Raw genomic sequence first — 24,557 nt, 5'->3', positions numbered from 1 at the left:
TGATGTTATGGTAACTAACACCAGGCAAACACCAAACACAGCACCAACATGAAATATGCAATTGAGGTCCTAAGTCACTGCACCTACACAACGCACAAAATGTTGAGCTAACCACAATGGCCTGAATTCACAAAGGTATATGTAGTTTTGAAAACCCAAGGCTGAATCCATGGTTTATGCAGATTTCCTGTATAAATTACGCTTAATTTAGCATGTACCAAAAATGTCCAATGCTGATGCGCAATTTTGTCGCACTGTGACAAAAGCGCGCATCAGCATTGGACATTTTTCATACACATGCCCGATACGCGCTAAAGTAAAAATAATTTATACAGAGAATCTGCATAAACCATGGACTCAACCTTGGGTTTTAAAAACCACCTTTGTGAATTCGGGCCAATGTGTTATTATCATAAACCCACATTTGGTGTTAGAGTAAGAATCAACAATGCAATCAGAACCAACACCATACTTAAAACTACACTGTACCCAGTTTTGTTCAGAGTCGGAATATTTAAAGGAGCATCTTGTTAATTATTTCTACAGACAGTTTTGTCCTGAGCCAATCAGATGCAAGGATTTCAGTAGCTTATAACGAATAGTCAGTGAAAATCCTGTACTATTTGTTTCACGAAATGCTCCTCAGAAATCCACTCTCGATTCTCAACAAATAACTTGTACCACAATTTGTTTATATTTCTATAGTTGGAATAAAAATACTATCCCTGAAATTTGTTATTCTGCATTTTTTGTGTGTCAATGTCTTTGTCTTGACCTCAAACTGTTTGAACTATTACGACTCGTAATGCCAGATCAGGGGCGTGTTGTAGAGTTATGAGTTGACCAATCACAAATCCAGAAATCAACTTGAATGAAATGCACATATTAAGGACTAGCTCTTTTTTCAACTCTGTGCAACAGGCCCCAGGGCCCTTTTATAAAGTACTTTGTTCAACATCCAAGGTAAAAGGCCATGGCAGCCAATCCAAATCAAGATTTTCATGGGCGAAGTTATGGTAGTGATAAGTATTCATGACAAGGGGCCCCTGATCTTAAACATGACAAAACTGACCGACCCCCCTGACTCCCGCCACCCTGTCTCTCTTTTATCCTTTTCAACGAACACCAGTGCCAGTACTACCTCAGTCTTACTTTTAAGGGATCAGCGCAGAGGATTATCCTTTTATTCATGGGGGGGGGCATCTATTGTTACATCGCCCCCCCCCAAAAAAAAAGAAGATCTTCTGCGCTGACACCCATGAACCAAACCAAACAAAATATATTTCTAAACTACCATATTCTCATTCAAGTAAATAAATTTAATGTTCTGTATCACATGTCTTGAGAGCATAAGGTTAATTCCAACCAACACGACCTTGCCTTTCGCAAGCAACCACAGAAATTATACAAATTGATTTTTTGTTCTCCTTTATCTCTTCTGTGCATATTGGGTTCTCTACAACATTCATGGAAATGGACATATGGTATTCTTGGGTTTTATTTCTGGGCGATTTCCACAAATTGTTTTATTACTGATAATGCGATTTTGCTCTGCCTATCAAATACCACATTGCAGTAGCTAATATTTCAACTCACTGTTTGTGAAATTCAAAGCTTATAACAATTCATTGTGTACTGTAACAGGGCTGTTCCCATTTAAATTCTACGATAGCAAGAGAAAAGAAGAAAATAAACAGTGTGTTAATACACCAAGGGTCCGTATCACAAAGCTAAGCAATCATCGTAGAAATTTTAACGATTAACTGCATGGAGTACAATGTACAATTAATCATGAAAATCAAGCATATGATTAATTGCTAACATTTGTGTTACCGGACCCAGATGGTCACCTTTAACAGGAAAAAAAAGGGGGGTCAGAAAATGCTCTGCCCTTCTGAGAGAGAGAGGGGGGTTCACCAAATGTAATGCCTTCCAATTCATGGATGGTGAGCTCTATCAGCGATGCGCTGGTATTGATTTCATGAATGTTTGAGACTGAAAAGTGTTTCAAGACCAAGGTCAAGAGAAGAAAAGGTACAGCTGATAAGGACTTTTGGGGCATTGCAAGAAATTAGAGATCAATTGCAAATCTATTAAAGGGTTCTCAATCTCAAATCAATCATTAGGTCTTGCAATTAATTTTAGATTTTCTATTGCTGATCTGCTTCTGGCAAAGGTGTGTAAACTGATTTTGTACAGCTAAATTGATCTATCGATCATAACATTGCAACAGAAGTTTGCAATTGATTGCAAATATTTTCTTGCAACATCCCTTATATTCACTACTACAGTGAGGGAAGCAATAATCAGCAATGTTATTCCATTTTGATCAAACTTATCAGTCTTTTCAAAGAATGTGAAGGATTATAAGTACTTGTGTCACAATGAAATGCATGTATACACCAAAATGCACCATTGATGCAGAGGACACATGGGCATCCATATCCATGTTGATAAGGTGGGCCTTATGTACTCCATTTTCCTCTCAAGAGCATGTCAAGTCAGACACATTTTAGAGGCTACATCTTCTTATATCAATAGTTATTTACAACACAATGGCATCCACACAATAGATCTCCCAGGAGAATGACTCATCGGACAGGCAGCCATCTTTGCGTAATCTCTGATAACTTCTTGGGTTGCTCTGCAGGTAATAATAATAATAGGCATTTATATAGCGCCATCTATCTAGAAATATTCTATTCCGAGGCGCACAAGAAAAGAAAGAATGAGAAAGTTTGGATGAGTGTCAAAGTGCCAATAACTAATACTGTTAGAAAAGATAAGATTTCAGTTTGGATTTGAAGGTCTCCAGTGATTGTATAATTCTTAAATTTAATGGCAAATTATTCCAGAGAGAAAGTGCTTAGGCAGAGAAAGCTCGTGCACCATATGCTACAGGTGAGGAAATAAAGAGAGAAAATACAAGTGTGAGTGAAATTTCAGGCATCAATTTCATGGTGACACGACATTTGCTCCGGCGACAACTGCTCCAGGCTTTATTCAATCATCTAAGATATAGGTTAGGGTTGCAATAGAGTTTTATGTTAGGTTTAGGGTAGGGTATGGTGTTTAATCCAGGGATGAAGTTGGTCATTCCATTAGCATGTGGAATTGACAGCGGAGCAAATGTCGCCAGAGCAAATGTCATGGAACAAATTTCATGCAAAACTTAGCATTACCCGCGATATAAAAATTTGAGGGATGCTTTCAATATTATCCCTTTGGGGTGCCTCATCAACATTTGTCATCGCCCCATTGCTTGCTTTGTCAACTTACGCAGGTACTCCTGCAAACAGCAGTCAATCCGCTTTAAATGCAAAAAACATCTTCCCAAAACAACAGTAGTGTCTCAGTGAGATTTGAATACATGACCCTCTGATTTTAAGTAAAACACTTGCACAGCAACAATGTATCAAGCTACTGTATGATCAACATGTAATTTGGGGATGTTGTCATTGACGAGGTACTCTGGACTAAAAATCAATAAAGAGAAATAAGATGAATTCACTGAGCAAAATGCCAAAATTTCATCTAAATCTAAAACAAATAACAAAGTTATTGAATTTTAGAATTAACAATATTTTGTGAAAACAGTTATAGGCAGGCTGTCATGAATAACAAACTATAGCAGGGGTGATGTCACATCCCCACTGTTCTTACATGAAATCAGAATTATTTAATATTTTCATCATTTGTGCATGATATGTTTCCCATGTAAGAAAATAAGTTGCAGCAGTGAGTCAATCCATTTTTTCTGTTTTTTGGAGGACAAAATTTGAATATAATCATAATTCAAATAATAGAATACAAAAGAATAGGTGGAGTCATTGCATATTCATGAAGACATGCAGAGAAATGAATCAAAATAATGCAAAATTTTAATAGGTCATAACTTTTATTTGTCTGATTTTACTTCCCTGTTCAATTCTTATAATTTTCAGCCTTGGGTACTCCCTTTAAATATTTAACAAAAATTGTATTAACCTTTTGTGAAGTCTTCTGGATGCCTGTTTACGTAGTCCTGGATGTAGAATTCTTTCTCTGCTAGGGCTCTGCTTTCAAAACGACCAATGAAGTAACCTATCACTCCACCAATTACAGAAGCAGCAATGTGCCTATGTCCACCTGCATTGGGAGTAAGAGTGATGAAGGGAGAGAGAGAGAGATGAAAAGGAAATGAGAGACAGACAAACAGACAGATGAGGGAGATAGAGATGAAACGGAAATGAGAGACAGACAGATGAGGGAGATAGAGATGAAACGGAAATGAGAGACAGACAAACAGACAGATGAGGGAGATAGAGATGAAAAGGAAATGAGAGACAGACAGACAGATGAGGGAGATAGAGATGAAAAGGAAATGAGAGACAGACAGACAGATGAGGGAGAGAGAGATGAAAAGGAAATGAGAGACAGACAAACAGACAGATGAGGGAGATAGAGATGAAACGGAAATGAGAGACAGACAGATGAGGGAGAGAGAGATGAAAAAGGAAATGAGAGACAGACAGACAAACAGACAGATGAGGGAGATAGAGAGGAAAAGGAAATGAGATACAGACAGAAAAATAAAAAAAGGGGAAATAAATACATTCATGTATAACACTCACATTATCATGTAGTAGGAAAGTTAATGCAATAAGAAGTAGAGAACACTGGGAATTAAAACAAAAATGAGTAAAGAATTCCATTAAAAAAAAATCGTTGACTTTATTAATTCCCATTTTGTTGCAGAGGTACATAGAGCCCGCCAATTTTTGGACTAGCAGGTCACTTTTTGCCCACATGTACAATACTCGGCAGAGAGTGGTTGTATTTTCTGTAAGTCCACCCACTAATATATCACAAGATACAGAAACCTTTCATGGTTGGTGATGACAAAATAAAATGATGTTTACCAATGTAGACTAGTTTCTACCAACCTTAAAGTTCAAGTCCAACCCAGAAAAATGTTGATTAAATATAGAGAGAAAACTTAAAATACATGTAGCATAACACTGAAATTTTCATCTTAATCGGATGTAAAAAGAAAGTCATGACATTTTAAAGTTTCGCAATCTTTCACAAAATAATGATAGGCACAACTCAGTGCCATGCAAATGAGACAGTCGATGATGTCCCTCAACAATGCCAATTCCACATGTTCAGGGAGGAATTAATCGTTATTTTACTTTACAATAAGTAAAATACTAGAATATTTCATATAATAAAATACAAAAAAATAGTAAGTGGAAGACGTCATTTAGACCAGTATGGGCATATATCTGTTTTGTAAAATAGCGAAAGTTTAAAATGTCATAAGTTTGTTACTTCACATCTAATTTTGATGAAACTTTCAGCGTTTGATGCTTGTTTGATTTTTCTCCTTTTGTTAAAAACAACTTTTTGGGGGGTAGACTTGTCCTTTAAAGAAATTTTTGTCTATACGCAGACAGGTTCCTCCCCTGGACCATGCTAATTCTTCAGACGTCATTATTTATCACCAGGAGCTGGACGTAGAGGAACAGAAGATCCCTCGTCCAGAACTGAACCTTCTGTAGAGTAAGGTCCCCAAACATTGGACGGTTCCAACTTCCAAATAACGGATGAAAATGACTTCAACTCAATCCCCATAATTACAGGGACCCGCACTGGCAGGGGACTTGCGTGCATAGGATACATGAACATACATGTACCTGCTATTGAACTGCACACACAGTAGATCCAAGGTTGAGATCAAATATGTCATGTAAATTAAGAAACTGGTTTTCATATTTTGTTTTATGAAAGCAACTTCCTTAATTTACATGACATATTTGATCTCAACCTCGGTTGCATTTTGTATCAATTAAATAAAAGAGAATTCAAAGTTCCACTTGTCCTTGATTCATTATGTGTTAGAAATGACCAAATCCATTCTTAAATGTACTACACGACAAGTTTCTTTTCTCCCCTTGCCATTGTTCAAAACTAGTTTTGTCCAAAAAAAGAGAAAATTAGCCAAATATTGTCAACCTTATTTTGCCACACATCTATAGAGATGTAACTGAGAACAAGGTAGGTGTCTGGAGAAAAAAAAAATATTTTTCTAATTTCAAGAATATATCACATTTTCTTTGTGAATTTTAAGAGAAATGACCTTCACATTGACGGAAATGTAACATTTTGAAAAAAATCCAATTATTGGCTGCAAAAAAGAAGAATGAAATTCGGTCAATTTTCAGCATTTCTCTGCCATAGACTGTGTAGTTAAGAAATAGACATACACAATTCAAAATTTTTAGCTTCCGAGAGCTTTTATAAATTCATCATTAACGCCAAAAACTTGTTCATAAAGAGTCCAATAGGATTTTTTATGCTCTTTCTGATGGTATGATTTCTATAAAGATTTGGAAATCAGATCACAATGAAAAATTGCAACAAAGTGGAAAAAAATGTGCAAAACAGACATTTCATTTTCCCATAGAAAACACATGGGGAAATGGCAATCTCAACTCATACACAAATAAGGGTTTGCAAGTTATCTCTAAATCCATATTTATAATGATCAAATAGACTTGTCCTTACTGTCAAAAGAAGCCCCTGAATTTTCTCTTTCCATACATGCCAAAGCCCAAACACAAGTTAATAATCAATTCAGATCACATTTTTCTAGCAGCCTGAACTTCCCCCAAAAATGTGCCATATTTAATATTTTCCCCTAAATCAGCCTGTTTTATGCTGACATTTTTCAGTGGGGCTTCAGACACCCTATCCAGATTATATCATAACCTTGTTCATTGAATGAATGAATGAATGAGTGGGAATCAGAATAGCCTAAATAATGAACATGATGATGAAGTTGTCACTGCCCCCCATTGCTAGCCTGGAGGCGTCTGGGGAGTGAAAGTCATACATTGTATACTGTACGTATGGTCACTCCCCACTGACGCCTGGGACCCCTACCTATATTCCCCCACGTACGGGTACAAAACCAGAAACTTTCGCCCCAAGAATTCTACTTTCCCTCTAAAAGATCTAGCCCTAAAACATGTACATGGGGTCCAACTTCATTTCCACCATTTCTGCCATATTGATTTCATTTTTAAAGAAGAATTCATTAAAACAAGTGGAATGCCTCTGGCCATCTCACCTGCATCACGCGATTCAACATAGCACCAGTGCAGACTTTGAAAACTACTATAACTCGCACAAGATGTTCAGTGATACTTGGTTACTCTTATTTCCACGTTTTATGAACTAGACCAAAGAAAGGATGGTAATTCAACAAATACAACCAATGTGGCCAAAGTTCAATGACCTCACATGACCTTTGACCTTGATCATGTTACCTGAAACTTGCACAGGATATTCAGTGATACTTGATTACTCTTATGTCCAAGTTTTATGAACTAGACCAACATACTTTTAAAGTTATGATGGTAATTCAACAGATACCCCCATTATTGCCAAAGTTCATTGACCTTTGACCTTGGTCATGTGACCTAAAATGTGCACAGGATGTTCAGTGATACTTTATTACTCTTATGTCCAAGTTTTATGAACTAGACCAACATATTTTTAAAGTTATGATGGTAATTCAACAAATACCCCCAATTCTGCCAAAGTTCATTGACCCTAAATGACCTTTGACCTTGATCATGTGACCTGAAACTTGCACAGGATGTGCAGTGATACTTGATTACTCTTATGTACAAGTTTCATGAATCAGATCCATAAACTTTCAAAGTTATGATGGTAATTCAACAGATACACCCAATTTGGCCAAAGTTCATTGACCTATGACCTTGGTCATGTGACCTGAAACGCGCACAGGATGTTCAGTGATACTTGATTACTCTAATGTCCAAGTTTAATGAACTAGACCAATTAACTTTCAAAGTTATGATGGTAATTCAACAGATACCTCGATTCGGCCAAAGTTCATTGACCCTAAATGACCTTTGACCTTGGTCATGTGACTTGAAACTCATGCAGGATGTTAAGTGATACTTGATTAACCTTATATCCAAGTTTCATGAACTAGGTCCATATATTATGATGACATTTCAAAAACTTAACCTCAGGTTAAGATTTCGATGTCGATTCCTCCAACATGGTCTAAGTTCATTGACCCTAAATGACCTTAGACCTTGGTCTTGTGACATGAAACTCTCATAGGATGTTCAGTAATACTTGATTAACCTTATGGCCAAGTTTTATTAACTAGGTCCATATACTTTCTAAGTTATGACTTATGACGTCATTTCAAAAACTTAACCTCAGGTTAAGATTTGATGTTGATATTGACATGTTTAGGGCTAGATCTTTTAGACTTTAGAGGGAAAGTAGAATTCTCGGGGGCGAAAGTTTCTGGTTTTGTTCCCGTACGTGGGGGAATATAGGTAGGGGTCCCAGGCGTCAGTGGGGAGTGACCATACGTACAGTATATCACTTTCACTCCCCAGACGCCTCCAGGCTACCCATGGCCTAACCCAGGGAACTCTGGCCCGCGTAGCGGGCGGGAGCCCAGGACCTTACCTTGTAATTGACCATACTCACGGGACTAGCGTGATTTATGGTCTAAATATTTCTCCAAATAAATTGTGAAAAGAGAAATTATGCACTTACCATGATTGTATGGATGAAGGTCTAACGAGTGGCAGTTTTCCTGACATCTGGGCACAGACTGGAACCTAAAAAAACGAAAAGTCCTCTCCTTCTACCCCCGTCTCGATCAGCCATTTTTGTTAAGAATTGCAACAAAATGGCCGATCGAAACGGGGGTAGGAGAGAACTTGTTTTTGAGGTTCCAGGCTGTGCCCACTCCTAGTACCAATGAGGTCCAAACATTAACATGTATGGACCTCATAGGCGACATTACCCAAAATATGGGTTGGACAATGCCGTTCTGATTTCAAACCCTAGACTTTGGTAAATTTACGCCTTAATACAAATTGGAGTTATGCGATATGACTTTCATTTGGTGGGAGATATTTAATACTTTATAAAATTAGTTGAAATTAAAATGGATTATTATTATTAAACTTACATTTCAGGCCCTTTTTGTTGATTTTCGGTGAGCGTTCCACACAGCTGCGACGAGTGATCAACTCCGAAGTGATATGCGAACTGGTCAGCTGATCGGTCAGGTGATCAGTAGATTATCTTTATGTCAGACATTCATAATGTATGTTAAGCGTTTCAATCTTCAGTATCTTGATTTCAAAGTATCAGTATTGTTGATAAAAGTCATTATTGATTGGAATCAGTGGCGGAACTGGGGGGGGGGGGGTGAGCATTTCTGCCCGATCCCCCTATTGAGATTTACAGTAAATATTTTAGAATTAAATACGTTGTTCATACTAGTAATGTGACCCCTCCCTTATGATGATCACAGCATTATTTGTAGTGGGGATATTTCGTTCATATTCTTGTCTCTTCTTTCTCTTTTTAGCCCTTTTTTTGCATGTTAAAACTTTTTTTTCATTTTTTTTTGGGGGGAGGGGCTTGCCAAATTTTCCGTGGGTCAAAATTACCTTCATTTTTTTAGTGACAATCTTTTTTTTCATTTGTCCAATTCTATGCGAGACAAAATTACCTTCGATCATTATTATAGTTAAAACCTTTCATTTTTTATTTTTTTTGGAGGGGGGGTTGCCAAATATTACGTGGACAAAATGACTTTCCCTTTTCTTATTTTATTTTTTTTTTTTTTTTTTGGGGGGGCTTGCCGAATATCACGCGAACGTTTTTCAGCTTTTACTGTTTTATTCGACTTACATGTATAATCAAATATTAAATGGGGCTTACCACAGTTTTTTTAAAGTCAATTCATAAAAATATTCCTCCTCGGGATTTGAGCTTTCTTTCATGAATATCAATCTTTTTCATGATTACCAAAAATACTTAAAATGTCAAATTTTGTTATCGGTGTAGGCCTAGAAAGCTTTGAGCTCATGCGTTGCGCCTGCCATATTTTAATGTTGGGATACAACTTTATGTTTTTAATGAATTCCTAAAAACACTAAATTCTCAGATCATTTGTCGCAATCGAACGATTCGATTGCGTCTCTCTATCAATTTTGAATATTTATAAAAAAATATCAGCTCGTGTTTTTGCTCGTAATATTTTGATTAGTAACTTCTTCTCTTATATAATCGAGTTTGATAGATAGATAGATAACTAGAGAGAGAGTTGAGGGGGGGGTCCCTCAGCTGCTTGTCCTCGCTTATTCCCAATTTGTTATTATGCTCGTGTTTTTTCGGAGTGCTTTGTGTTTTCTTATTTTTTTCTTTTTCAACCTGTTTATTGTCTCGGAGCTTCCCTCTATTTCTTTACACTATGATGTAGTCCTTTTTACTTCATTGTTTCAATTCTTTTTTGTTCTCATTTCAATGAAAACATCATTATTAAACTGACGTAGAAGACTCTATTACGAAATTTTGACATTGTTTTGTCTCGTTTGTTTGGCTTTCTTTTTTTCTTCTCATCTTCTTTTTCTTCTTACTTTTTCCCTTTCCTTATTTTCTCTTTTATTTCATTTTATGAGGTATCCGCCAATTTATACAACACCAAGCATATAGAGGCGGATAATCAGTGAGGGAGCGTGGTGGTGTGCCGCTCTAAAAAAAAGGAGGAATATTGGAAGAAAAAAAAAGGGATGGGGGAAAAAATAAAGGAAAAAGAAAGAAAGATGATGATGGCAATGATGATTGATGATGAAAATTATCTTGGTGATGATGATGGTTGTGGTGATGATGGTGATGATAATGATAGTGGTAGCGGTGATGATGATGACGAGATGTAATTTTGGTATTTGGTGTCTTTGAAAAAAATTAAGTAGTGCAACGTTGAATTCATTTTAAGTTTATTATGAAAATAGCTGAAAGAAATAAAAAATTGGTATACATGCGTTCAAGGAAATTCCATCCCCCACCAATTTTTTTTTTTTAAAGGTAAGATTGTTTTTGTGATGGCGTAGGCCTTTGCAAGCAGCTATATCAGATATAATTATGGCCTGTAAAAAAGTAAATGAAATGTCAAGAAATACATGATAATGATTTTTATGGTACATTTAGTTTATCAATAGATAACTTCATACTTGTTTCAAAAAGAAAAAAAGTGGGTCGTTACAGACCATTAAAAATGGGAAATTTGGGCATTTTATAATTCATTTAGGATAGAGCAACTGCTCGTTATAGACGTCACAAATCAAGCATTCTAAATTCTATTAACTCCATTTTTTGTCAAATAAAACCTTCACCGATATTTTGAAATGATTTTTCTCATATTTTCATCATCTTTTTATCAGGGTGAAATTCCCCTTTAATTTACAAAACAGATTCGCAAACAATATCAAGAGTAGTGGGAGGCAAGGGCGGAAATCTAAGGTAGGGGACCAGGGGCTGGAAAACAGGCAAAAAAAAAACACAACAAAAACAAACAAAAGCAAGAAAAGGTTTATCACCCCCAAAAGAAGGTCGTCTCGTCCAAAATACATGTTTTATTTCGATTTAAATGATGTAGGCCTATTTCTTTCCATCACATATAAAAGAACAAAAATAGTAGGGAGACATTTGATAATGTGCCCCCTACTATTTTGGGTTAGGGGGAAGTGTCCCCCTGGGATTTGCGCCCATGTGGGTGGGGGATGTTGCACCTCCTTTCGGAATCATTATGGAATAGTGTGAATAGTCGTTGTGATTTCGATCTCATACCTATAAAAGAAAAAATAGAACAGAAGAACGCCTTGACCACAGGCCAAAATGCCTAACAATTTTTCCGCGGCATTAACGACTCTCGTAAGGGGCGCTCCATTTATAAATAAAGATGGATGTACAGCTGTCTATGGCGACAAGATTTATCGCGAATATTTTCCAAGAATCGTGAGAAGTGGTCTGAAAATGCAATAAAAGAACCGGTGAGTACCGATTTAACATTATCATAGTTTTCAATGACACATATTTTATCAGTAGAATTTAAAAACTTCTCGCCAATAAGACTTAGTTCTAAGCTAGGGCGGCCCAAACGCGCGTAAGTGGTGTCTCAGTTTATTAACACGGGTAAGTATTGCGGTGTTGCCTAGAGTGGTCTGTGCCCAGATGTCAGGTAAGTGCATAATTTCTCTTTTCACGATTCATTTGGATAAATATTTAGACCATAAATCACGCTAGTCCCGTGAGTATGGTCAATTACACAGTAAGGTAGGATAAAATGGGGAAGTGAATTTGCGCGACAGCCGAAGTAAGTCACTGTTTTTGTTCCTTTTAACTTAATTTTTCTCCGTTTTTTGGCAGTTAATGCCAAGAGGGAATATTAATTTGCATTTTGGTTGTGTTAACTTTCAAACTTTTTATTCATTAAAGACAAAAATTGAAGAGCCCCGACGGGGGGATTTTGCATTGCAAGTCCCCTAATGGTGGCTGCACTTGTCCACTGCTACCACCCTGCCTGTGGGGAATCTAGAGGTACATTAGGACTATGGTATGCCAATTTTGTACAGAGCACACACTTTAAAAAATCATTAAAATATCACTTTTGTGACCAAATTACTAATTCCATAAAGTTGTAATTTATTTTTCATGTGGTCATTTTCAAACAAAAGTGGACATGGGGGTGAAAATTAAAACTTGCTAGAAATCATTAGGCTTCAATGTTTTTTGAAACTAGACATCTTAAAGTATATTTTTCCATTTCATTTACATAAAATTATTAATTATGTCTTGAGATACAGTGAATTTTATGCAAGGGAAATTAAATGTTACAAAATGTTGATTTTTGCATTAAAATTCACATATTGCCTATCACAATATAAAATTTGTATTAGAAGCACATTTGTTGGCAAGATACAAGCTGTGTATTGTATCTAACTCCTAAAAAGCAAAAAAAAATTCTGTGAAGTGTTTTTCTGAAAAAAATTGGGTTTCGAAGTTTTCAAAAGTGGTTGTCGTGTCACTCACGTTTTAAATACAAAAAGTTTTCTAGAGCTGTGTATTCTGAAAATTAATTTATCCCAGTACTGGAGCAAATACAGTTTATCTGTACCTTATTGTATATAAAGTAACTTGGTCCAATGTGTTAAGGTAAAGCTATAATTAACTGTCTAAGTTGTGTCGTGTCACTCACAATGTCGTGTCACTCACGGTATTATATTGTGTATAAAAAAGGACATCCAGTAATTTTTGAAGCGTTTTACCAGGGATACAGTCAAAATGTTGTTCCTGACATCATTTAGGCCTATTTTAGGCTAATAATTTCCTCCATCTTCCTAATTTTACTCCTTTTTATTTATGGAAATATTGAATTTGACATTGAGTTCATCTATTTTCTCTCCTCTCCGTGGTTGCCTTGGTTTAAAAAATCCTGACAATTTTCCATTGGTGTGAAGACTCGGATCCTAATTCATATTTTGGTGAATGTACTGTGATTAAGAATATAACAACATAATCAACACAAAATTATGAATGTATCAAGAGAAAAACCACTATACTCAAGCAATGGACATATTTACAATGCATAAAGGGTTGGTGATGGTTCAAGTCATAGGTATTACTCGAACATTCTCTGTCTCCATTTACAGAAATAAGCAGAAAGTTCACCTTTGTTTTGAGTAATGTTATTTCTTTGTTATACTCAGCTAGAAAAGTCATGGATCCTTTTTTTAAATTTGCAGAAATTTTAGTGGTAAGATATAAGAGATCACCATGAACACCAAACATTTTTTCAAATTCGGAAAAGAAAATATTTTTCTTTTCCTTCTGATTGATTAAATCAACCTTTTCATTTGCCATAAAGCTTGTATTCCAGGACATGAAATAAACAAATTTGCAAGAAACAAACATTTCAGGTGAGAATGTACTGAGATTTGATAGAACATTTTGAATATTGCTTGAAGCAGCTACATGTCAAGTTCAAAATCATTATTTGTTCGGCCACCATTCATACCGCTAGTGATTAACTACATGTAGGGTCTGAACAGCAAACTACCGTAAGTGGGCCGATGTGTGTTCAGAGCAGATTTGCATTTACACATATTCATTACAACAAAATGATGCATGTTCATGTAGGTCCCAACAAGTCCCAACCGAGACCGCATTTTGATTTGAGCAACTTTGGATGGGTTGCCATGTACCAGTAAATCAATTTTTTTTGGGGGGGGTACCCTGATAAGAACAGAGCTGGACCTCGAGGGGAAAAAGCTATTGAGGTGTAAAGGGAGCCTGGTTGGGATGCTGAATTGGATTTTAGTGTGACATCCAAGGGCTTAGAAAAGGAAAGGCTAATGACTTGTAGTTGTTATGTAATAGTAGCAGACTGCAAGAATCAGGTACTGACTGCGTCTTTCACCTTGTGGCTTTCCCTGGATTCCCGTGGTATGGTATATGATCAAATAATTAGCAATGAAAAGGCGCTTACAAATTCCAGCAAAAAGCATAGCTCTGAATTTTGGTACAGTGCCTACATGTACTGCCTTGGGAGGGTCCACATACAAGCAGTGTTCAGGAGAAAACCTATGCTTGTTGAGTTGAATTTCCAATTTTCTCAAGGCGATTTGCTGATAGTCCATCTGAAGTGTGCAGCAACATGATTGTGGTTTGGGACCAAAAAAGACATAAACTGCCATGTCCTATTTGGACAATGCCTAAAATATTAAAGGAGGATAATGTTGTAATCCAATACTTCAAGAAAAGGGAGTCATACATGACATCATTGGCTACCAGACCATGCCAGATGATGTGAGTGGCTATTGAGAATATCTTTCTTACAAGGAAAAATTATTCCATCCGTTGTGGATGCTGAATTGTATAAACTTGTAAACTTCCATATACAGATAGGGAGAAAGAGTTAAAGTTTTGAATAATATCAGGCCACAAAAAGAATGTTTGAGTTGATGTCAATGCCAAGACCTCATAACACCTCCTTCAAGTGCCCCCTCCTCTAAAGAGGAGAGTGGTAGAAGCCCTAGTGTGACAATGTGGTATGGTATAGGGAATGTGAGTTGATGGGCAAATATGACCATAAACCAAGAATAAAACATCAGGATGACATATTATGAACTTAAAAGAAAGCAGTTATTATGTAATTGAGCTTAATTTTGGTTAATGGTATTTTACTCTTCTACATCATGCAAAAACTACTTTCAATGTTGAGATAAATGTTGTAGTTTTGCACTTGTCGTGTCACTCACGTTTTGGATGTCGTGTCACTCACGGTATATAGGAGGGTACCATTTTCCATAGAGGTTTGATTGATTTTTACTATATGTGTTAGATAGGTACACTATTTATGTCCATTTACTGGTACTCACAGTACTCCATGACAACTACTTGGGCACGAATCCAACCATATGTGTTAGTGGTCAGAAACCCATGTCCAAAATTTGTCGTGTCACTCACGCACCGTTTTTTAATCATATCTACTAAACGAATTGTTGAATTCAAATCAAACTCGTAGTGGCCCATGCCAGTCCTACATTGTATATAATATAGTAGTCATGATTGATTCATAACCTTTAAGTTTGAAGATATGAGCCCTTAAACCTCTCCGATTGCCATGTCACTCACGTTTTAATTTATTTTTCATTAGTAATTGGGAATAATTTTTCCATTCACCAGAGCGCTCAAAAACTTGAATTTTGGGCATATATTTGTGTACGCCCTCTATTGGTGGAAAGTAATATGGCAAGAATATTTTCATTTTTTGATCTCTATTTTTAATTAAGAAAAAAATGATTTAAAGAATCGAATTTAAATAAGAGCCAAGTTGTATGAATAAAAGATGTAATGGAAACTGTCAGTGTAAAAAAATCAAGCATTTGCCCCAAAGAAAAAGAGAAAATAAGCCAAACATTGCCACCCTCATTTTGCCACACATGGCACTCATTCAATGAACAAGGTTATAATATAACCTTGTTCTCAGTTATATCTCCATGTGTGACAAAATAAAGGTGGCAAATTTAAATAAGAGCCAAGTGGTATGAATTAACAGGTCTAATGGAAACTGTCAGTGTAAAAAAATGATAATGATGGTTGTAATGGCCATGATGATGATAATGACGTTAGTGATGACGATGATGACTAGATGTTGTTTTGTTATTTTGTCTTTGAATAAAATAAGTAGTGCAAATTTGAATTCATTTAAACTTTATTATGAAAATAGCATAAAAATAATAAGAAATTGGTATGCATTAAGGAAAATCCATCCCTCACCAAAAGAAAATTAAAAAAAGTGATAATTGAGTGACGACGTAGGCCTATATGCGAGCAGTTTTCCTTCAAATCGGAAACAATTAATGTTTAAAAAAATAAAGGAAATGTCATTTTCTATAAATACATGCTAATGACATTCATTGTACCTACAATATATCAATAAAACTTCATACCCGTTCCAAAAAGAAAAAGGTGAGTCATTACAGATCATTAAAATTGGAATATATAGAGCAACAGCTCGTTTATGACGACAGAAATCAAGCATACGAAAATTTCTTAACTCTAATTTTGTTCAAATAAAACCTCTGAGTTTTTAATAATTTTTCTTATTAAAAAAAATCCCCTTTCACTTGCAAAACAGTTTCAGTGTGTAGCGGTAATTTAAATCATTCACCTGATAACCAGAACTATCCAATAAACAAGATAAGTATCATTAATTTATGCGGGCGCGCAGCGCGTGCTGCAACGTTTAATATATTGCTGTGAAGCGTAAAATAGAATGTCATTTGAAATATATCTCACAGATAAAATAATACCAGATCGACGCGCTAGCTAAAAAAATTACGTTTTCCGACTTTTTTTATATCAATTACAAAATGGATATGAAATTACCGACTTATGCGAGCATACAATTTAGACAGGTTCTATCCTATAACCTTTATAATAAATATACAATGCCTAAAGTCATATAAAGAGAAACGCAGATTCTAAGTATTTTTTTTATAAACAGGATAACTACATAGACAATTTATTAATTGAAAATTTGGGATTCTTTCCTAAAATGTATATAAAAGACAATAAAGAACACAATTTATTTTCGGACGAAGCCAACAAAATTAGGGGAGCACCAAAAATTTTGTACAAGCAAAAGAAGGCTTTAAAGGGGGTTGGGACCGATAATTTTTTGACAAGCAACAACAAAAGCACAATCTCCAATATAAAAAATAGAACAGAAAGAACGCCTTGAGCACAGGCCAAAATGCCTAACGATTTCTCCGCAGCATTAACAACTATCGTAAAGAGCGCTCCATTTATAAATAAAGATGGATGAACAGCTGTCTATGGCGACAAAATTTACCGCTAATATTTCCCAAGGGACTTGGGTGTTGTAATTGATGATAAACTCAGCTTTGAAGAACACATGCAATCAAAAATAAACAAGGCCAACAGGCTTATGGGCTTGATCAGACGAACTTTTGTTTATCTTGACAAAAATAACTTTGCACTGTTATATAAGTCGCTGGTCCGACCACAAGTTGAGTATGCCCATGCTGTGTGGAACCCTATACTGAAGAAACATATACATGCATTAGAGAACGTACAAAGAAGGGCACTCATGGTTTCAAATCGTCTCGTGTGTGAAGGATTCATATGCACCTGGTGCATGCGAATCTTTCACACCCTTTTTACTAAAATAACTATGACTTTACATCGTAGCTAAGCATTATATTTATGCTATGACACTTACCGAACCATATGAATCGTTTGTTGAATTCTCTTTGCTGTTTTTTTTAATAAAATAAGAGCATTTTTTGTGATCTTCACGTAGATGCCTCTTGATCAGCGTTGATATCAACTTTTGCCTAAAGAGGGCGCGCGATATTATTTCAAAGCCGGCAGGCACTTAAGAACCAAGTTTGAAAGGATACTCGTAAAATTATGACACTCTCGCCGATGAATATTCATTAGATCGTGGTCGTGCGTGTTCAATACACACTGAGTGCATGCATGCAGAGAGTTTGTATTGAACACGCACGACCACGATCTAATGAATATTCATCGCGAGAGTGACGTAATTTTACGAGTGTCCTTTCAATCTTGGTTCTTAAGTGCCTACCGTACCTTTGTTTACGTACCTTTACGGTGTTGCAAGCTAGCTGCATTCTAGGTGATCAGCATTATTTTCTTGCTCGTTCAATCCACTTTCATCATCATCTTGTCAAAAGATGGCGTACTTTACCAATAAGTATATACATGAGATGCAACCTGTTGATTTTTGGTACAATTTCCTATTATGCGCTGACGACTTGAATTGAGAATGTTCGATACGAAAAATTGCTTTTCGATTGTTGTTTGCGTACTTTCCACCGCAGTATTAAGGACGGATCGAAGGGAGTATCCTGGTTGAGACTTGGAGGTAAGCGATAAAAACACTTTTATAAATAATTTCCAATTCATTTTTAAAACAATCTTAAATCATTAAAACAAAATTCCAAAGTGGAGAAATACTGAAATGTTTGGCGTTTTTCATTCCCTCACATTCGTGTGATGAATGAAAACGTCAAAGTCCACTATGAAACCACAAGCGTTGGCGTTGTGCGAGGTTAGTATTACTAACCTCGCATGTTGTGTGAGTGAAAGAAGGGCAACAAAATTAGTCCCTGAATTAAGGAAGCTTTCCTATCCACAACAACTTAAACGGTTAAAAATCCCAACTCTGGCGTATCGAAGAGTTAGGGGTGATATGATTGAAACATATAAACACTTTAATAGTTATGATCAATGAAAAACTTAATCTAGAAGAAAAATATAGTGAACATACCAGGGGTCACAGTAAAAAATTGTTCATACCAAGGACAAAGACCCAAAAATATAGGAATTCTTTTTATGTTAGAATACGTAAGACATGGAACAGCCTAAGTAATGATGTTGTCACTGCCCCAAGTGTGCACAGTTTTGAAGCTGCCCTGGATAGATGCTGGAAAAATGAGCCAATAAAATATGACTACGAAAGCCCTGTTCCCGGAAGTGAGCCAGCCATCTTGAGGAGGAAAAACCTAGAACTGAATACAGAGGCATAACATGCCTACATTCAGAAATAATGTTGTAACCCGCACCCGTTGCGGTACGGGTTAACCTGCCGGTATGCCTCCGATCGCGGGTTGCGGGCTGGGCCGAGTTCAATCTCAAACCCGCAGACCGTCATGCGAAAAAAAGGGAGAATAAACGACGCATAATAAAAACATTCACAGTGAAAATTGAGTTAAGATCATGTGCTTCTTACGTGGCAGATTCTTTTAGAGACGTGGATATTTCCTTTTAAAAATGCCAGCATATTTTTGTCTTGTGAATAGTGAACAGGACTGAGTCTGAGACAGTTCAACATGATAAATACATCGAGTTGCTCTCTTTCAAAGGCCAGCGCCAGTGCGTGCATGCAGCGCAGTCAAAAGCAACCGCATGGGCCAATGAAACTCGATGTTGAGTTTCCCGTCCCATTTTTTCCAGCTCATGAGGAACCGATTTCATTATTTTTCAGAAGATGAAAGTTTGACCTTTTGTAACCTTTTAACGCACTTTATTCTGTGGAACTTGAAGCCAGGGAAAAATTAATCATTTTTTTTTGGGGGGGGCTCCATTTTCATTTTTTTTTTGCAATATTTCAGGGGCTCTTTTCAAATGCTACGTTTTTTGTATTTTGAGGAATTAATTAATATTGTATGATTTTTAAAGTTTTTTTTCATGCCTAGAATCTTGGATGTGGGTGTGTTTGTGTGGGTGAGACTGTGAGTTGAACTTGATATAAATGAATTTAATATCTAAATTTTACTCCATCTAATTCCAGTACTTGGCCATGTAATAAAGGCCCACATACCCTTACTTTTCCTGAAGTTCTTTGAAAACGCAGATCTCCACGAAAATTGTATTTCTCTATGGGGGAGTCTAAATTTGGTGAGAATAAACTCATTGATAACTTAAATATACATGACAATGAAGAAATCATCAAACTTCATTGGCAGTTTTGAAAAATATACCCGAAATATAAACTCTGTCTGAAGCAGAAAATCACCATCATTGAGGCCTTTACAGAGCGAATTGTCCCCCAGAGCTCTGGCAGAGAGACAGAGCTCAGACTAGCTAGCACAAGCCCCAATGCGTACGTGGGTGAGTCTCCCGTCGGCCTTGTAACAGATTGAGCTTTGATGATTTTTTTGTCTGATATTTAACTCATCCCCTGGAAAAATAAAACAAATGATTTTTAAGTTATAATTAGCAAATAAGATAAGTTATTTTGGATGAGTACTAGGCCGTATGATAACTCACCAACGCGAGTTTACTAGACTTTGGGATTTATTGAGGTAGCTCAACCATACCTCGAGCGATGTTCGTGCAGGCTCCACCACTTCTACAGTTGTTGAGTGGAGCCTGCACGAACATCCCTCGAGGTATGGTTGAGCATGCAGCGTCATTGCATTCACAAAAAAAGAAAGAAAGAAAAGATTTGCAAGTATTTACAAGATATACAAGTAATTGTCTTACTGAAAAGCTTATATTAATGTTTTAAATCAGTTTTGAATCTAGATATCCAAATAGTTAATTTTCAGAATTTGATTTTCAAACGCGGGCCAAATTTCATAACGCGGGCGACGGGAAACTGAACATCGAGTTTTAGCGGCCATATTATCGAATGAAATACAAAAACAGAAGGAAATAATATAGAGATAAACGAGAAGAAAAAATTGACTGTATCATTATCCAGGTATTTATTGCAATTTTGATTACTTTATAGACGAGGTCCCATGGAATTGAATAAAAGTAATTATGATTGTTGTGAGTCGCATTGTCGACCGACCTGGACTGAAAAACAACATTGCCGTCTGCCGATCCTTGCTGGGCAGCCTGGGCTAGCTAGCGCGCTGAGCTGCGGCTCGCTAGCTCCGATCTGAGGCGTTAATTGCGTAATGCTTTCAATTTCGAGATCAGAGCGGACCCATTTCGTGGTACAAAGTCACCCAAAAAACATTTTCTCTCCGGAATAAAAGGCGAATTTGCAAATTGTAAGTAAATTCACTCTAGGCTAGGTAGTAGTAGACATATATTTTTCTGATTTGAGCCTGTATAGTGCACTCCTAGTACCAATGAGGTCCAAACATTAACATGTATGGACCTCATAGGCGACATTACCCAAAAATATGGGTTAGACAATGCTTTTCTGATTTCCAACCCAAGACTTTGGTAAATGTACGCCTTAATACAGATTGGAGTTAAGTGATATGACTTTCATTTAGTGGCCAGAGATAAGAAACATTGTAAAGATAGTTCAAATTAGAATAGATTATCATTAAACTTACATTTCAGGCCCTTTTTGTTGATTTTCGGTGAGCGTTCCACACAGCTGCGACGAGTGATCAACTCCGAAGTGATACGCATACTGGTCAGGTGATCGGTCATGTGATCGGTAGATTATCTTTTTGTCAGACGTTCATAATTTATGTTAAGCGTATCAATCTTCAGTATCTTGATTTCAAAGCATCAGTATTGTAAATAAAAGTCATTATTGTTTGGAATCAGTGACGGATCAGGGGGGGGGGGGGAAGGGTGGGGGTGAGTATTTCTGCTCGTTCCCCCTTTTGAGATTTATAGTAAATATTTTGGCATTAAAATATGTTATTCATACTAGTTATGTGCCCCACCCCCCTCCTTATGAGAATCACAGCATTATTTGTAATGGGGATATTTCGTTCATATTCTTGTCTCTTTTTGCCTTTTTCTTTTGTTTGTCAAATTTTACTGGGAACAAATTAACAATATGACTTTCTATACATCACTTTTAGGGACAAACTTTTTTATCGGGTTGGGGGCTTGCCAAATATAACGGTGGAAAAAAATGACCTTCTTTTTTTAGAGACAACTTTAAAAAAAAATTGTCAAATTTTACGCGAGACAAAATGACCTTTGATCATTATTAGTTAAAAACCATTTTCCGTTTTTTTTTGGGGGGGGGGGCCTGGCAAAATTTTACGTTGGAGAAAATGGCCTTCATTTTCAGCCCAGCTACTAAAGCCGGGGAAATAATTGCAGGGCCCGCTGGGAGAACAGTTTTCGGAACTGAGTGGTATACCCTGGGTTAATATACCTCTATTTGTTAATATTATTACAATTATTCAGTGACAACCTTTTTTTTCTTTGTCATATTTTCACCTTTGATCATTATTTGTTAAAAGCCATTTTCCTTTTTTTTTCGGAGGGGAGGGGTTTGCCAAATTTTAAGTGGAAAAAAATTACCTTCATTTTTTTTTAGTGACAATCTTTTTTTTTTCATTTGTCAAATTTTACGCGAGACAAAATTACCTTCCATCATTTCTATAATTAAAACCTTTTTTTTTTTGGGGGGGGGGGTTAACAAATATTACGTACACAAACTGGCTTTCCCTTTTCTTATTTTATTTAATTTTTTTTTTTGGGGGGGGGGCTTGCCGAATATTACGCGAACAAAATTACTTTCATTTTGAGTGACCATTTTTTTTTTACTTGCCAAACTTTACGTGAGACAAAATGACCGGTTTTTTTTAGTGAGAACCTTTTTTGGGAGTTGTCAAATTTTACTTGAGAAAATTCACCCCGGCCCCCCTAATTTGGAAAATCATGGATTCACCTCTAGTTTGAATCATAATGAAAATTAAGATCATACCACGGCAGAGGCGTAAACCGCCGCAGGGGCATGCAGGCTGGCCCTTGATCCCCAGTGGATTTCACCGGAAAAAAAATCAGGATAAGAGAAATGGAAGAAAGGAAGGAAGGAAGGAAGAAAGGGAGGGAGGGAGGGAGGGAGGAAGAAAGAAAGAAAGAAAGAAAGAAAGAGAGAGGGGGAGAAAAAAGGAAGACTGGGAAATAACCGGCCATAAAAAAGCAAAGGAAAAAAAATCATGTGAGAATCATCCCGAATGTTTTGTCAAAATCTATCACAAAATTGATATTTGTATTAAGTGACAAAAGTTTTGCTCGCTCGCATCTTTCTTTGGTAGGCGCGTAGCTAGGATGGAGTTCTTCCCCCCGAAAGCCCCCCCCTCAAAAAAAGGAGGAAAAAGAGAGAAGAAAAAGCGAAATCAGTAAATGGGGTGTATATTATAACTTAGTTTATAATTGTTTTTCCTTCTTTTTATTTGGGGGGGGTCAAAACAATAAAAATCTTATACCGAAATGTTTTTCGATAATTATAGCTCTTCCCTCGCGATTTAATAAAAAATGGTAGCCATCTATAAGTTTTAAAATTGCTAAATATCCAGAGATATCAATACCTACCTGCTGATATAGCACTGGGGGTACACGATCAGGGTTAGGCCCAGTGCATGGCCCCCGATGTACAACCAAGATAAAAAAGAAATGAAGGGAATTAAAGAAACCAAAATTAGGAAAAGTGTAAGGTAAGATATCTGTCTCGAATTTAGATTTGCACGAAGGGTTTTTATCACTTGCTTCACTCGCTTGGAACATATAAAGTAACTTTATATCCCGCATGCCATATGCTGTACATTAATTGGAACTCTTTCTTTCTATTATTTTTTTTACTCGTCACGCTCCTGCCACACAGGGGTTTGCGCATGTAACTGGGAATTTTTTTTACTCTACCCCCCCTCCTCGATCCCTGTATCGATTTTGACTTGACAGGGGCCTATGCCTGAATTTGCTTCAATATAAAATCATAGCGGATAGAACGCCTTGAATACAGGCCAAAAAGCCTAACGACATTGCTGTGTCACATGACAATTAGTATAAGACGAGGATGTGTACAACCCTATGGCGACAGATTTTGCCGCAGAAGTTGAGCAAGTTCCGGACAAAAAGGCTTCAATACCCCAAGAAAAGAACAGGCGAGTACTATTTATACATTATATCCTAAAAGTAGTATCTAGGGACCAATTATATATTAAATTTATTAATGGAGTTCCATGTTAGATCTAGTAATTTAAACCCAACTTCTAATTCGCGTGCACTCACTTTTTCTACACAGGAATTTAATAGGCACGGTGCCTAGAGTGGTATAGTGTGGGGATTGCAGAAATAATGTTTTTCATTTTTCAAAGATAAATTGACTTGCGGGTTAAAACCCGACGGGTCAGCGGGTCCCGCTTGCAAATTATTGGATTATACGGGACGGTACAGTTCGGGTTTTCACTTGCGGGTTACAACATTATTCAGAAACTTCCCTAGGTATCCCTAGGTAGGTAAGAACATTCTTTCAAAAACTTCCCTGGCCTTGCCGGTATCCCTACCGTACTTAATACTGAATGAGTGGGACTAGGCTATATATTTATCCTACAAATCATGCGATTTTGATTATCAGGCAATTCAGGTAATTACAATTATTTTACCTGAGAGGAACGGTCTCCTGAGTAATCCATTGTTTACAAACGATGATGCTAATCCATAACCAGCGCACATAAGCGTGTATTTGTTGAATATTTTAACCTGTCCAGCAATTTCTCGTTTCTCCACAGGTGCAGCCATCTTGAAATTACTGAATTCACGCCGCGCCGATCGGCCGATGTTCGGTACCCCAGTGCACCCCCCCCTCAGGTGGCCCCCAAGGGCCCAGCGGAGGGCCCAGGTGCTTCCCATGACTTTAAATCCCTATTTCCTAGCAATCCAAGTATATCATTATC

At 36.8% G+C, this 24,557-nt stretch overlaps 1 protein-coding gene across 1 annotated transcript; it reads right to left on the bottom strand.

Annotated features, from left to right (window-relative positions):
- Positions 1 to 1,298: 1,298 nt before the first annotated feature.
- Positions 1,299 to 24,445, bottom strand: LOC121414187 (NADH dehydrogenase [ubiquinone] 1 subunit C2-like). The gene is made up of 3 exons (XM_041607265.1): positions 24,267 to 24,445; positions 3,988 to 4,128; positions 1,299 to 2,644 (listed from the first exon to the last, which is right to left on the bottom strand). The coding sequence occupies exons 1-3, from the start codon at positions 24,400 to 24,402 to the stop codon at positions 2,592 to 2,594; spliced, it is 330 nt and encodes a 109-aa protein (XP_041463199.1). The 5' UTR covers positions 24,403 to 24,445; the 3' UTR covers positions 1,299 to 2,591.
- Between the last annotated feature and the right edge of the window lie 112 nt (positions 24,446 to 24,557).

This window comes from Lytechinus variegatus, chromosome 1, assembly GCF_018143015.1.
Source record: "Lytechinus variegatus isolate NC3 chromosome 1, Lvar_3.0, whole genome shotgun sequence".
NCBI lineage: Eukaryota > Metazoa > Echinodermata > Echinoidea > Temnopleuroida > Toxopneustidae > Lytechinus > Lytechinus variegatus.
This window is presented reverse-complemented; position numbering and strand designations above follow the sequence as displayed.

What these genes read in the sequence shown, in the direction of transcription:
- LOC121414187 (XM_041607265.1), bottom strand. Translation starts at nt 24,402, where the DNA reads ATGGCTGCACCTGTGGAGAAACGAGAAATTGCTGGACAGGTTAAAATA. An exon ending in CAGGAGACCGTTCCTCTCAG is followed by an intron (nt 4,129 to 24,266) that starts GTAAAATAATTG and finishes CTCCCAATGCAG; the next exon opens with GTGGACATAGGCACATTGCT. An exon ending in TCCAGAAGACTTCACAAAAG is followed by an intron (nt 2,645 to 3,987) that starts GTTAATACAATT and finishes TATTACCTGCAG; the next exon opens with AGCAACCCAAGAAGTTATCA.